General features: G+C 39.1%; 1 protein-coding gene and 1 long non-coding RNA gene across 4 annotated transcripts; one reads left to right on the top strand and one right to left on the bottom strand.

The window, feature by feature from the left end:
- Positions 1–452: 452 nt before the first annotated feature.
- Positions 453–9,050, bottom strand: LOC116710335 (E3 ubiquitin-protein ligase MARCH9-like). The gene is made up of 4 exons (XM_032549333.1): positions 8,163–9,050; positions 4,158–4,313; positions 2,991–3,183; positions 453–1,782 (listed from the first exon to the last, which is right to left on the bottom strand). The coding sequence occupies exons 1-4, from the start codon at positions 8,511–8,513 to the stop codon at positions 1,463–1,465; spliced, it is 1,020 nt and encodes a 339-aa protein (XP_032405224.1). The 5' UTR covers positions 8,514–9,050; the 3' UTR covers positions 453–1,462.
- LOC116710337 (uncharacterized) lies at positions 1,276–9,413 on the top strand. 3 transcript variants are annotated; one of them, XR_004337080.1, is made up of 4 exons: positions 1,276–1,389; positions 4,164–4,262; positions 4,753–4,796; positions 9,047–9,413. It is a non-coding gene; the product is annotated as an uncharacterized LOC116710337 (long non-coding RNA). The 3 variants fall into 3 exon arrangements; XR_004337081.1 differs by lacking the exon at positions 4,753–4,796; XR_004337079.1 differs by lacking the exon at positions 9,047–9,413 and having other exon boundaries at positions 4,753–5,171.
- The last annotated feature ends 5,910 nt before the right edge of the window (positions 9,414–15,323 follow it).

Here is a 15,323-nt window from a genome sequence, read left to right as displayed (position 1 = left end):
TATAATGTCATCAGGCAGACAAAAATATAAGACCATGAGCAAATGTGTAGATTTAAAGACTAAAATGAAAAAAAGAATCCAAATGAATAATAACAACTTAATATAATTACTAAATAACAAAGCATTTCTCCAAAAGTTACTGTCTCTGTCCTTGCAGGGTCACAGAGGGGCTGGTGTTTGTCTCCAGCAGTCATTGGAAGAAAGGTGGGACAGTTTCACACATTTTACACCAAAACATGTTATTCTGCGAGGCACAGATTAACATGTCTCCTCCCTGAACTGTATAATGGCAGAACATTCCCATGTTGTTTATATTTGTATAAACTTGTTTGAATAGATGAAAGTGGGAGCTTCAGGCTTTTAGTAACTGAATCCAAAAATTAACCAGATTTGGTTCATTTTCTCTTTCTGATACGTTATGATGTCTTGCTATTTTTTGATGATGTCACACAAGAAAACACTGTAGACAGAAATAATTCTGGTCATACCTGAGCTGACACAAAAAGTGGTTAGACTGATTTTCGTTATTTCTTTTAGTAATGAAAAAAAGGTTTAAAAAAAACTCTTTTAAGGCTTTTTGCGCATTTTAATAGATGAGAGTTTTCTCCATCTTGAAATATTTGTTTCAAACCCAACAACAACATGAAACAGGCATATTTGTCCTCCAGTCAACACACACTTTAATACAGACATCAGTTTAAAACATTTGAACAAATATGCCACATCAACTTTTTTCTGAAGGCGGGCATAAACTGTATCCGTTAAATCTTTTAGGAGTGCTTGCATGTGCGGGTTTGTGTTTCTTTGTGAAGGTATATGAGGGCAAGGATGGGAGCAATATTAATATCTGTTTTTACATGTTTTTTTTCTTTTTTATATAAATAAAATAAAGTTTTTAAAAAAAGTCTAAATCACATTTTGAGACATTTATCATGGTAAAAATTGTCACAGGGTTTATAAATAAAAAGTTTACCCAGGATTTTGGAGAATAATTCCAGACTTTTCCAAACGTGACTTTCCAAAGTTCTGTATCCTTTACCTGCATTGTAAAACCTACGACATTAAATTTCACCATGAGACTATGACAGAAACTTCAGCCGTGGGCTGGCTTTCAATATGTTGAAGGGAGAAAGGAAGGAGGGAAGAATGCGTTCAGAAAAGGTGTTATTGAACAAAATTTGGAAATGTTATTTTTTTTCATCCTTTGACTATCTTCTTTCATGCTTATTCAGACCAGGAGACAATTGAAATCAATATGTTTTTTCTTCCAGCCATGTGTTTTTACTCAGTCCTACATACCACTGGTCTGCCTTCCTCACATTTCAGAAATAGACGGTTCCTCACGGCTCAGGACGAACCTGAGAGCCCATCTTATCACTTCAGTCTCAGGTACTTTTTATGGCACGTTAGGATTTTATTTTATCAGCACTTTTGTTTCCTCCTCAAAGACCGTAGCATGACTTCACACCGTGGTCACTCTCATGACCACCTCCTGGTTGGCACCATGCAGGTTCGAGGGCCTCAGCTGGCTGAGGATGTGCAGGATAGTGTAGCCACAGTGGTGGGTGAGGATAGCCCTGATGTGTCGACTCGTTCTCCGTCCGTCGGCCGCGATGCCGTTTGAAAAGTTCCTTTCGACTTGACCGGCGGATTTGCTGCTTGAACTGATGGAGTCGCCCAGATCCTTGGTTTTCTCATAATTCAGCACTTTCCACTGCTGGTTCACTGCCCGCCAGCGCTTAAAGATCCGGTAAACAGATGATCCTTCGTGGATTATAAGGCCTGGGTGTTAAGGGCAAAAGGTCGGGAGAGATTGGGGCAGGAAATAGTCTTACAAACAGACAAACAAGTGCTTGTTCAACAACAATCTGAGAGCACTAAAAAGTACAGAAGGTACGTCATGTACCAGGATTGTATTTTGGAGATTTACAGCCAGACATGATGGCAAATAACATACAAATAGTCAATAAGTGTTTGTTACTTAAATGTGGGCTCAGACTTGAAAACAAGTACAGAACATTTTGAGAGAACAACTAATCATAAATCTCTTCATCCTCAACAGATTAATTTAAGTTATTGTGGCCCACAGAAACTACTGCTCATGAGCTGTAGGAAATATTTTAATGATTTTTTAAAACTGTCCCTTTATGAAGAGGACTGTAGTTCACTGTTAGTGTTGGCTTCAGTTTGCTTTAGAAATTGATTGTGTTCTAGTTAGAATCTGGAAAACTGGTGGAGTTTGATTATTTTTGTTGTTAGTGCAAAAAGCTAACTACTGATACCAGACTTCAATCCAGTATATTGGATTTTTGTGCAGAGTAACACAAAATAGAACATGACTGTAAAGTGAAAGGGAAAGGATAAACTGTTTTCCAAAATTCTTGCAAGTAAGTTTTATTAAATCAGTTTGAGAAACTATCGCTTGCTGCTCTTTCAAGCCATGCTTATGTAAAGACAGACATTCGTGCCCATTCTCCTTTGCAAAATAGCTGAAGCTCAATCATTTTCAACATCATTAGCACCAATTCCTAATCTGTACTTTGACTGGGCCACTCTAACTCATGAATATGTTTTGATCTAAACCATCACATCATAGGTCTGGATGTTTGTTTGGAGGTGAAACTCTCCCCCAGTCCCAAGTCCTTTGCTGTCTTCAACAGATTTTCCCCTCAAGGTTGTCCTGGTTTTGCTCAATTAATGTTCCTGTCAACTCTGACCAGTTACAATTCCCATGCTGATGGAAAGAATCCCCACAGTATGACTCTACCGCTACCATGTTGGTGTGCAGCGTTAGTTTCCTACGACAAATAGCTTCTCTTCCATAAAGACCAGATTTGTGGAGTTGAGTTAATTGCTGCTGGGTCAACAGATTCATCTGTCTCTCATATTATAAATTACACTCATGTTTGTGACTGAAATAAAAACTTATAAAGCACTTCGCCACATATGAAAACCTTTACAAAGCACATCAAAGAGCTCCAATCTCTTACCTACACATACTACGTCCATGAAGCCGTACATGCTGTAGCATATCTGGAACAAAAGGTCCTGCCGCTGCCACTTGGCCGAGGGGCTGAGCGACGACCACACCAGCCAGGAAATGCTGGCAAATAGGAAGAGAGAGCCCAGGACAATGGCAGCAATCTGCACCCTTTCAATCACAGTCAGAGAGATGGCCTGCCACTGGACACAAAGAGAGAGAGGAAGACAGAATGCAAAAAAATCCCCAACAATTTTAAATCTATGTACTGTATACGTATGCACAATGAACAATGAACGGCTGTTGTCTAGTGAAATTCATGTTTATCATGGTGGTGGTGAAATTGAGAGAGGTTTGTGTTTTTCGTGGGGTAACGAGATTCGATCCATTTTGAAGAAAAACAGTTTTCTGCTTTAGAGAGAGAGTACGCTGCACACACTGACTACCTGAGCTTGGTTTCTTTCTAATTAAATTCAAAGTATAAACAATGTATTCATAATGCTTAACTAGGCACTTGTTCCCTCCATGGTTTCATTTGCACAAGAGCTTCAGTTATCCAAATTACCTAATAACTGGTACTGTGTCACAATCATACAAATACTCATTTTATAAGAAGCAATATGCAACAAGACGGGTAATAAAAATGTATTACATAAATTAATCTTATTTTAATACAACTTTTACATTGATTAACGTCTTTGGAGTGGAAAAAAAGAATACCCCACATTCTTTTTTTAGCTTTGTTTTACTGCCCTGAAACCACCACTACCACATTTAACAATGCATATGACATAAATGTCAGCAAGAACTCCAGTAAACCCATCACTCCGCCACGCTTCAAAATAGAAAAGATTAAACCATTTTAAACCAACTAGAACTGCAACAAACTGGGCTGAACCATGACCCAAGTTTATTTCTAAATGTTCTTTACCCTAATTTGTCTGAACATATAATACATATGGCATAATGGCACAAGAAAGTAATTTTCTCTTCTGCTAGACTCTACTACATTGTGTCGACTTAATAATCACTGAATCTCACACAGCGATGGCAACATTTTCTGTTTTTTCTTTAACCACTCAAATATTGTAAAGCGTTTTCTTTCTGAGAAGCAACCTGGTTGTCCAAACCCTGATGTATTCATTAATTGATCTCCTTTCTTGTTCTGGGTGTGTACCTGCAGTGGGTTTTTGGTGCTAATGGCCAGAACCTGGTACTTGAAGTAGCACAGCTCGCAGCTCCAGGAGCCTCTCTCACTGATCCAGCGGATGAGGCAGGACTGGTGAGTACAGCGCACGGAGCCGTCACAGCGACAAGGGCTCAACAGCTCCCCCTGCAGGACAAAGACACGTTACTGCATGAGACGAGCAGCTGAGTTGCTTATTGAAACGTTGAAAAATATATATATATATAGCCTATATATAAAAGAAGACAGAAAAATAAATAAATCAAGCATAACTTTACACCCAACACTGTTGACAGTATTTCAGGGAAATTCACCAGCTGTGGACGCTGAATAGAGTTAGTCCATAAGGTAGGAGTTTTAATTAAGAAAACAAAAACAGATGCTTTTAATCAAATCTGCATATAAAAATATTTAAATACACAGATGCAGAGCAAATGACACTTATCAGCTCTTCAGAAAACCACAAACAAAAGCCCTAAAATGTAAAATATGTGTTTGAAAAACCTATAAAATAAATGTAACAGAAGCATTTTTTTAGTTAATTCAGAGTTGTAAAGAATTTGATGCAGTGTTGTTGTTTTTTTAGCAACTATTCAAAATGGGAAAAAGAGAAGAAACCCTGTTATAAAGGTGAGATGTGTTTTGAACTGCATACGTTGGAAAAAGGTACAAGTAAATATATACTTGTCAGAGCAATTGAAAAGTTAAATCAACTGAGATTGGGATGAACAAGGCTCAAGGAGGGATGTTGGGGTCATTAACAGCAATTGCTTATTTTAAGGGTTTCAACATCAGGAGTACCAGTATTGTAAAAACTACATGAAACATGAACTGCTAGATTTTTACCTTCAGGTTGGTGATATACAGAAAATACATATTATTTGTAGAAAACAGCCACCACAGAGTCAGTTTCTGTCCCCAGACTGTCACTCTGATGAATACAATAACGAGTTTGGGATGTGGGTAATTAACTACCGTGAAATAAAATGACCATATTTGCATTTCCACAACCTCCTGTCCTTTTTTCTAGTTTCTTTGTAAATGTTTACTAATGGCTGTACATGTACATACTGTTCCTTTAATCATTTATTGTATTTCTTTTACATATTAATACTAGATATCCATATGAGTGCTTGAAACCGAAGTCAGATTCCTTGTTTGAGCACAATCTTGGTCAATAAAGCTGATTATTGACCAAGACTGGTCAATAATCAATCTTGGTGATCAACTCGGATTTGATTGAATGGGAGTTTTTAACATTCGGCTATATTTCCTTTCCCTCTTAGTGAATCATTTTATTCAGATACAATAAAAAGGGACAGAAATAGACTGATATGTAAAAGTTCATTTGAACTACAATTTCCTGCCTTCTCTGCATTTAAAACAGCCTAATTTTCCTGTGGCTTCAACTCACAGCGATAAATGATCTTCATCAGTAACGATAAATCCAGCATCTATTTTCAGACCCCTTAGATGTCGTTGACTCGTCTTCCTCTTTTCGACAGTTTCACACGCGTTCCTCCTCTTTAGGGCGACTTTGCTGTTATTCTCTTACCTGCCTTGAACATGATTTGTTTGACCATATTTTTGACAGCTGCAGGTTTTGTTTTTCTCCTTTTCTAGGAAGGTAATTGCCACAAAAAAATGCTTTGTAAAAAAAAAAAATCATTAACATTTGAAAATGAGTGACATTGGATCATAAATGCCTGAAAATGTCTTAATAGAAGACGGTTGCATTCCTTTGATTATTTTTACCAAAAGGTCTTTGCTGTTCCCACTGCAAAAACACAAAATCTTACCAAGTATTTTGGGTCTAGTTTCTAGTGCAAATATCTTAGCAAACTTGAAATAAGACAAAACTAACTTACAAGTAACTTTTTAGTAAGATAGACAAGCTTGTTTTAAGTAAATAATTCCTTAATATTGATGAAAAAGTTCTAGTCCAATTGGCAGATTATTTAATTTATAACAAGACATTTTGTCCCATGTTACAAGTTAATTTATCTGCCAATAGAACAAGAACTTTTTCATCAATGTTAAGGAATTACTTACTTACCTATATCTTGCTGAAAAGTTACTTTTAAATTAATTTGTATTATTTTAAATGTAGTAAGATATTTGCACAAGAAACGAGACCAAAAATACTTGGTGAGAGTTTGTGTTTTGCAGTGTTCCCCCATCTGGATCAGTCTACCTCTCTACATTAGATCATTGATCATCTAAAGAGACTCTTTAAGATCCACTTTAATTAACTGATCAAATATCTTTGAATTGAATTCTAATCACTGACTTTTAACCCCGTTGATAACCTGACTTTTTAAGTTTCTAATGTCTTTTAGTCTGTTTTTTGTTTTCTTTTTGTCATCTATGCATGTTGCAAAGCACTTTCTGTAGCTCTTGTTGTTATGAAGTGCTACACAAATAAAAATTAAATTGACTAAATCTGTCAGTGTCAATGTATTTCTGGAGTTTATAAAAAGTTTGAGACTGGGGCTGAAGTTCATCCTCCATTAGCACAACAACTCAAAGCACAAAACCAGAGAGCCACAGTGGAATGGTTTAGATAAACATGTTAAAATGGTCAAGTCAAAGCACGCACCTGAATTCAACGGATAATCTACAGAAAATGTTGCAGAATTGAACCCAGGGTTGCAGATTTAAAAATAAGTGTCACTATGAGGCATTCACGATCCATCTGCTCCTGAATGCCTTCATACGAATACATTTGGCTTCATCTCATGAAATTTTCCCCTAGTCCTCCAAAGTAATCAGAAAACATCTGGAATGGTGTGTTTTTTTTTCTTGTTATTGTAATCATTCAGCTCCCTGAAGGCTCTCAGTCTGACAGCTCTATTTTCTGACTCCGGGGGATGTGCGAGGTCTTTAATTAGTTTTATACCTGGAGAGGAAACCAAAACTTTCTGACACATGCAGCGGCGCATGCTGCTCACAAGTTCAGACCAACACTTTGTGGAAATGGGATTTAAAACGTATTTTTGCTTTGCATTTGATGTTTTCACACTTTCTCAAGTAAGAGCAGGGAAGCTGGCCAGTGTTGATGGGAAGATGGCTGGAGCTCAAACACAGGACCTCGCTCGATGAAAACTTGTTAGAGGCTGAAAAAGACTTGAGATTCAATGAAGGTTCACCTTCTAGACAACAAACCCAAACATACAACCATAGCTGCAGTAAAATGATTTAAATCAGGGCATATTTATGCATTAGATGAAGTGTAATGTTTTAAGACTTGATCAGTTCTGTTCACAAATAATCTCAATGCAATATGATTAAGTTTAAGCTTTTTCTACTTGGAGATAAAGGCAAAAAAAAACATTCTTCTCCAGATCTCAAAACTCTTGCTGTTTTAATTACAGCAAAAATACAAGTCAATATGGTACTTTTTTAAAAATGTATTTGCAGAAAATATAAAATAACAGCTCTGTTCTGCTTTCTGGTGGTTTCTATGATGCTGAGTTTTCTCCTCAGACTATTCTTAAAAGAAGCCCTTTGTCTACCTGCAGCTATTATTAGATCACCACTGAAGTTTGGTTTAATCTTAGTCACTATATGACTTTACTTTGAAATTGGGGCGCGCTGCATGGAGTGTTACAGATAAATGACTGTGGAAAACAACAACACACAAAATCTTGGATATGTTTGGAGTCTTTGTTGCGTCTCTGCACCATCAGGACGATGGTTTAAACAGTCGATTTTTTTTTTTTAAACCAAAGCCTGATTTAAATTTCGTCACACCATCATCTAGACTAGATTTTATTTTGGGAGGGTGTCAGATTAAATCGGGGTTGATTGCAAATGCATGGGAGGTGTTTCAAGATTTTTATTTGTGCAAAAACAAAATGTACCATGTTATTTTCCTTCTACTACCAAACCCGTTCATCTTAACTAACCTCATTTAACCATGTGGAGACACTTTCCTGATAATGACAACAACAATGACCTACCCCGCTTGACTTGTGTTCAAACACAAAAGTTCACCTTTTCTGGCCCCTGGAAGCAGATCCTGCACTGCTGTGCTTGCACCGCGCTCTCAGAGAGACTCGGCAGGGAGGACGCCTCCAGACCTCCTCCTCCTCCTGCTCCCTGGGGTTTGTCTCCTTCTTTATCCTCGGAGGCCAGGCTGGGTGGTCGGGGCCCGTAGTACTCCTCCTCGTCGTCCCGGTGGGAGCAGCTCATCTGTGGCCAGCCACAGCCTGCGATGGTGAAGCCTCTCATCCTGCTCTGCTCTGGGTCTGTGCCTGGGTCAGTCCTCCGGCTGCTCGAATCCGAGTGCATCAGCAGCAACACTTTGAGTTCATTGAAAACCGTTCCAAGACGACACTTGAACATGTCTCAGTACCTTCACAGCACAGGCACAGCCCTCTTTTTTGTTATTCCTTTAAAACATCATAATTATTAGTATTATTATTAAGTCTACTATTGTGAAATTTATCACGGCAAGCACTTCACATCTTGTTATATTAAAAAAGCTACAAAAAAAAAAGCATGCTCGAAACATGATAGGTTGGTAGATCAGCCCATGGCTCTTTGCATATCCTGTTGTTATAGCATGTGCACTGCAGTCCGACCAATGAGGAAGGGTTACTGTTTATCTTTATGGATGGAGGCGTTTTCTACCGGGATTCAATTACAGAGCTCTAAACCAGGAGCCCCGAGCCGCTTAAAATCAGAATGGGAAGGTCCAGCTGCGGTCCAGCAGGTCCAACAGGACTCAGTAGAGGTTCTGAGTGACAATGAGGAGCTGTCCAAGGTGTTAACATCAAAATATACCCTGTCTGAATAAGAAAATCAATACGGGTCTCGAAGGGAGGTCGGTCGTCAATAAAAACCCACTTATTGAAGGCATTTCTGTTTTTCATTAGGAGGAGGTGAGCAGCTTGTGGGAATCCTTTGTTTCTCCGCGGTGGCATCCATCAACTCCCCTGCTGTCTCTGCGGACTTTGTCCCACGCCGCGTCCTCCTGAAGGAGCTCCGACCGCAAAGTTTCTGGTTTTAAATCGGTTCCGTTTTATCCAAGCGGTGAAGGAGCGTTGGACGTCGGTTCAGGGTCAACTCGTCCCCGAACCATCCCGGCGCCGCAAGCAGAGAAGACGGATGAGAGGAGGGGAGAGCAGGACTCCTCCAAACACGAAACAATGTGCCGAAATTACGCAGCGCCGGTCCATGGTGGCTTGGTTCAAACCGCCGCGCACCATCCTCAGCAGCACAGACCCTCTTCACATGGTGAAATCCCGACGCGACTCGGTTCCTCACCCCACAGGGTGCTGACAACGAGTCTCCATCTCCTCCGAACAGGAACTTCCTTCCTCAGCCATGAAGCCGCCGCTCGCCCCATCCTCTGTGGGCGGAGTGAGGCTGGAGCTGCTGTCCAACGTGCTGATATTCACGTGACGTGTCAGCCACGTGTTCATTCATCCGACACATTATCAGAGTCAAACTGTGTTTGCTGCAGCCAGGGGCGCAACTACATATTTTTGAGGTGGATGCGAACATCATCATTGTAGGCTAGCTTAAGAAAAACTGAATATTTACAACTCTCTTGTTGATACACTGACATTTCTTACCTTCTGTCTTTCAACCACTTTGAAAAGCTTTTCTTCGTCTCTCCAACATCTTTATCCTTCCCCCTCTTCCGTTTTCTGTTTTGGGCCCCGGAGTTTTTTCTGCGCCCCATCTTTAGCTCCCTGTTGTCGAGGCATTACTACAAATTTAAAAGAAGACAAAACGCGCCTCAGCCGCTGCCCAAGCTGCCTGTATGGGAGGGGGGCGCCTAATCAGTGCTGTTCCTCTGTTATTGGTCATTTCATACACAAACAGCTGTTAAGTACATAAAATGCTGACTATATAAAAAAAAAAAAATTCCCCACATCGTTTTTGCGCCCCTATGCGCCACCTTTTGCGCCACTGGCTACAACACCTGCAAGTTGTCGGGAGGTTCGGCGTGCAAGCCAGCATGTGCAGTGGTTTAAATAAATTAGAAGATTGTCTAAAAGTTTTATTTGAATACTTGAGTTAGAAAAAGTAAACTCATTTATATATTTGATTTATGTAATACGTTAGTTTATTATCTTGACAAAATGTTGAAGGGTACGCCACAAAGCTCTATATGCAAGCGTGTTCATGGAAAGTTGAGTGGAAGAAAGAAAGTGTGGTAGGACAATGTGCACAACTGTCTAGGACAATCACAGTTTTGTCAGGATTGTGAGACAAAGCCCAGTAAAGAATTTGGGAGAGATTCAGAAGGTGTAGACAACCACTGGAGTCTCAAGAGACATACAAAGTTAAATTCAATTTGAATTCAAAAATACATTATTGATCCTAAAATTAAGTAAAATATGGTTAAATATCATGTTATTCAAGGTTCTTCAAATGGTTGTTAGGAAGGATCTCTTGTAGCAGTCTGCATTACAGCAAACTTGATGAAGCCTCTGACTGAAGACTCTTAGTCGTAAAGTAATCTGACAACATCATGAGTGTCATACTTGGGATATAAAGTTGCCCAGTTGCCTTTATAGATGAAAATACATTTTGACTTTAATTTGGGAATTAAGGTCCCAGAACCTAAAGGAAAAGTGTGGAGGCACAGAATCGACCGTGCTTGAAGTCCAGTGTGAAGTTTATTCCACAGTCAGAGAGGATTTGGACAGCAACGCCATCCGCTGTTCATGTCCACTTTGTTTTTATCAAATATAAAGTCAGCAAAGCCATCTACCAGGGAATTTACTGCACTGCTGTCAGCTTAGTCCACTTTATAATTCAACCAGGTCAAATTCATCCAAACCAGTTTTTGTCTGGTTTGGTCTAAATTCAGTTTAAATCAATTCAATTCATTTGAACAAAAAATACTTAGATTCAGATCCAGTCACAATTTTAGTTCATCACTGTTACAAACTGATTAGTGGATATAAATTAAGCCCATCTGATTATTGATTTACCAACAATTTCTACATCTAAAGCACGGGGCGACTGTGGTGGAGAACAACTCCCTTTCAACAGGAAGGAACAGCAGTATGAGCGTTGTGACTGTACTGTGATCGGCTGAGGGTTGAGAGGACAGAGCAGACAGAAGCACAGGTCCAGGATTACAGTCAGAGCCGTAGGCGTAGGAACCGGGGAGAACTGGAGGGGACATTATAGTACCCTAGACCGTTACTTGGTCTCTGACACTAACGACAATAAATGCAGGTAATATACTTGAAAACAAGGTAAAAACATTGTCCGTTAGAATGGATGAAAAATGTTTAGATACTTAAATAGCACATTTTTACAAGAAAAATGTCTAGCATAAGCTAAAGCTAATGTTAGCCACAAAGTTTAAAGAAAGTAAAACTCACCTTCGTATCTGTGTATAACGAGGCGAACATGTTAAAACCTTTCTCCAGCTTATTGTCGGGGCTTCGGATCGATGTTCATCATTAATTGTTACCTTGGACAAGCCCTGCAGACGCCCAGTGTAAAGAGCCTTTTTCAATAGATCGGAAAAGATTGAGCCGCTTTGCCCCGAACGCGGAAGCTGAGGTGCAAAGAGCCCAACAGTTCAGAGTTTCTCATAAATCCTCTATTGTCACTATTTAAATATCATATTCATTGTTCCAGGTAGGGGAAGCCATGCTTTGCTGCATTTTACAATGAACTTAAGTTTTATATCCAGACTATCAAAGACAGAAAATAGCTATTAAAACAATTGAACTCTGTACTGCTTTGAATGAACAGTTGGGAACCGAAGCCCCGTAGCTTTTTCTTCATCTTGAATATATTTATCTGTATTTGTTTTTTTTCTGGAGGCAGAACAAATGTTTCACTCTGTCGTTGTACAGTGTGTCTGTGAATAAAGTTTTTAAAAAAAACAGCCCCCCTCCCCCACACCCAACAGACTTCTTGTGGCTTTGATGTCATAGTGATGTCACTCATCCTGTCTATGACATCACTGGCGGCTGCCTTTGTATTGCCAGATTCCACAGAGAAATTCATTTGCAGTTTGAACCAGAGAGCAAAGATGGAAGAGGATAATTTTTTGTTGACAAAAATAAACAATTTACAGAAGAACCGCAGCAAGCTGCAGGAGGAGAACAAAGAGCTTCAGAAAACCATAGAAAGTCTGAAGATTAAACTAGAGAGACTAAACAGAACGGACAAGACACACAACTGGCATGAGGAAAATTGCTTACTTCTAAAATCAAATGCATTTTACAAAAAACAAATCAGAAAAATTAATCTGGACCTGGAGGAAGAAAATGCAACTATATGCCAACTAAGATGTGATAATGAAGCCAAATTAAGAATTAAACATAAACTGGAAGAGGAACGGATAAAACAGAGAAACACTGCAGCGGACAAATTAAGAGCAAACACAGAAAAACTCGAGTGGCTAGAGAGAGAAAATGAGGAGTTAAATAAAGAAATTGTATCTCTGAAAATTAAAAATGACAGGATCAAATCCAGGCTGGCGGAAAAAAGCAAAGATGTCCAGCAAAGGGAAGAAGCAGTCAGGGTACATATCCAGGAAGAGGAACTTTCAGTATGTCAGAAAGTAGGGAGAATTTTTATGCATGTGTACGATTCAACGTTGGCGTATTGGGTGCCACCCTCGGTTTTTTTTTAACAGTAAAGGATATTTTGGGTTGCTGGAAACAGGATGTTTGTGGGATAGTGATGCGTTTAAATTAATTACAAATATAAATACTCTCGTTTGCTTTTGGAATTTGTGCCTAGTGAGAGATGCTTGCAGGAAGACATCTAAACGGGTCAAACTGGAAGCTGACACCAGATGGTCTGCAGCAAGAGTGATGACTGACGGATGATTAAGGGTCGAAGTTTATGGACCAGAAACAGAGGAACTGTCCTTTTCCTTTTAAGAAGGAAAAGGATGAGGAAACTTTAAACAGTTAAAGTTTCATAGAAAGAAAAATAATGATGAAAACTACTAGCTCATGGTTTGCAGGAATTAATAAACTGAGTAGTAGGTTTGGTAAGTAGGCATATGTGGTGATTTAGAAATAAGGAGAAAGGCAAGGAGCAAGTGACACCTCCTTGTTCTGTGGGTTCATCAGTTCCTGCATCGTTTCTACAGAAGGAAATAAACAAGAACTCTGAATTTTGCATTCTACATTACGGCAGCTTGCAGGTGCAACACACCTGTGACTCAAGAGAACAGAAGAAGCAGCTGCTATGTGATTAACTCAAGATAACCAAATCCAGGGGTCTCAAACTCCAGTCCTCGAGGGTCGCAGTCCTGCAGTTTTTAGATGTGCCACAGGTACAAAACACTGGATTGAAATGACTTGATGACCTCCTCCTTGTGTAGATCAGTTTTCCAGAGCCTTAATGACCTAATTATTCTGTTCAGGTGTGGTGCAGCAGAGGCACATCTAAAAGTTGCAGGACTGCGGCCCTCGAGAACTGGAGTTTGAGACCCCTGAATAGGCTCTGTAACTAGGACCGCCCTAAGGAAATAAAAAGAAAGTCTCTGGGAGGAGCTGTTTTAGAGCGGGTAGATTGTAACTAAAGCACGCTGCTGTCCGTTCTCCTTGCAAGTAAATCTAAAACTCACTTGTCTCTCTTCTTTTTCAGTTTGAAAATGCTTAGGTAGACGAACCTGACATTAATTTGGTCCTTCGAAGCCGGATCCCAAGATCCTGAAGGATTCCAGCGGGTGAGACCGAATCCAGAAGGACCGTGCGCACGGCTAAACTCTTCAGAATGAGTTTAGATCTTTTTCCGGGACTGGTTTCCGGGACTCCGTTTACTGAGAGTAAATTGTCTTTTAAAAGAAAAGCGTGAATGAGTTGATGGCGTTCGCGTTAAGAGAAATCCTGTGTAAGAAACGCTGTGAATCCTGGGCTCTAACAGCTGAAACTAAACGGCTTTAACTTTATGCTGTTGTGGTGATAATTGGATGGCGGAGTCCAGCGAGCAGCCGCTTAAATCCGTCTTAAAAGTTTCATTCCGTAAAAAACAGGGCGGCGGAGTCCTGCGTGAAGACGCTTCAGCTCCGGAACTGAAGTGTGATTGGAGGTATAAACACCTTTAGGTATTTTATCTCATTTAAAGTAGCGGGTTTGGAAGGAGCAAACCAATTGTGGATGCAGAGGCAAGAATCCTCCACTCGTAAGAGTCCAAGAAAGGATTACCACAATCGGTATTTTTAATTGTTACCCACTATAAAAAAGAAACCAGTTTTTAGAACAGCCTAGGTGTTGACAAACTGGTCTAAATTGTTTAAAATGGGTAAAAATAGCAGGAAGTGGAGAGAAGTGTTTCAATATGTGTTTGTTTAATTTCTTTTATAAATGAATTCATTTAAATTGTCCGGAATGGTAGAAAAATAACTGCAGTACTGGAGAATACACAGCAGATGGCGGCATAGCAACCATTGAACGAATTACTGCTTTATATTTCAACAGTAAATGTAAATCAGAAGATTAACAGCAGTGAAAATATTGGGAGTGTGTTGAAGGGCAGGACCCTGATAAAATACAAAATATCTGAATAAATGGATAGTAAAGTACAGGTTAAAAGGTTAATTAAATACTAAAATAGAACTAGAACTATAGGATAAAATTAAAAACTAAAGAAAGAGCCAAGAAATTAAGGAAACAGAAGATTGTGATAACAGTGTGTTGGCAAATAAATAGATGACTAATTGAAACACTAACTAAATAAATACAGGAATAAGTAGATGAATATAATAAAAAATATCTGAAAACTGGAACAAAAGTCATAAAGGAAAACAAGTAACAGACAGGAATGTGAAACACAAGAAAGGGGAATATGAAAGTTGTTTTAAGAAGGAAAAGGATGAGGAAACTTTAAACAGTTAAAGTTTCATAGAAAGAAAAATAATGATAAAAACTACTAGCTCATGGTTTGCAGGAATTAATAAACTGAGTAGTAGGTTTGGTAAGTAGGCATATGTGGTGATTTAGAAATAAGGAGAAAGGCAAGGAGCAAGTGAGTCAAAGTAAGAGAATGGAAAGATGATTTGAACAAATATCAAATTAAAATGATCGTTGTGTTCAAGTTGCTCTCATAGCAGTTTGGAAGAACTTAATAACTGGAAATAGAAAATAGATCTTATAGAGAAACAGCTAAAATGCTTTGCATGGTCCAAAGGATGTTTATAAAAATCTGAGTAATAAT

Source organism: Xiphophorus hellerii, chromosome 20 (assembly GCF_003331165.1).
Source record: "Xiphophorus hellerii strain 12219 chromosome 20, Xiphophorus_hellerii-4.1, whole genome shotgun sequence".
In the NCBI taxonomy this organism is placed as follows: Eukaryota; Metazoa; Chordata; class Actinopteri; order Cyprinodontiformes; family Poeciliidae; genus Xiphophorus; species Xiphophorus hellerii.
Note: the sequence above shows the minus strand (reverse complement) of the source record. Positions and strands in the feature narration are given on the sequence as shown.

Coding starts and splice junctions, on each gene's coding strand:
- LOC116710335 (XM_032549333.1), bottom strand. CDS start 8,513: ATGTTCAAGTGTCGTCTTGGAACGGTTTTCAATGAACTCAAAGTGTTG. Junction 3,184..4,157: donor GCACCAAAAACCCACTGCAG/GTACACACCCAG, acceptor CTTTGTGTCCAG/TGGCAGGCCATCTCTCTGAC. Junction 1,783..2,990: donor CATGGACGTAGTATGTGTAG/GTAAGAGATTGG, acceptor CTTAACACCCAG/GCCTTATAATCCACGAAGGA.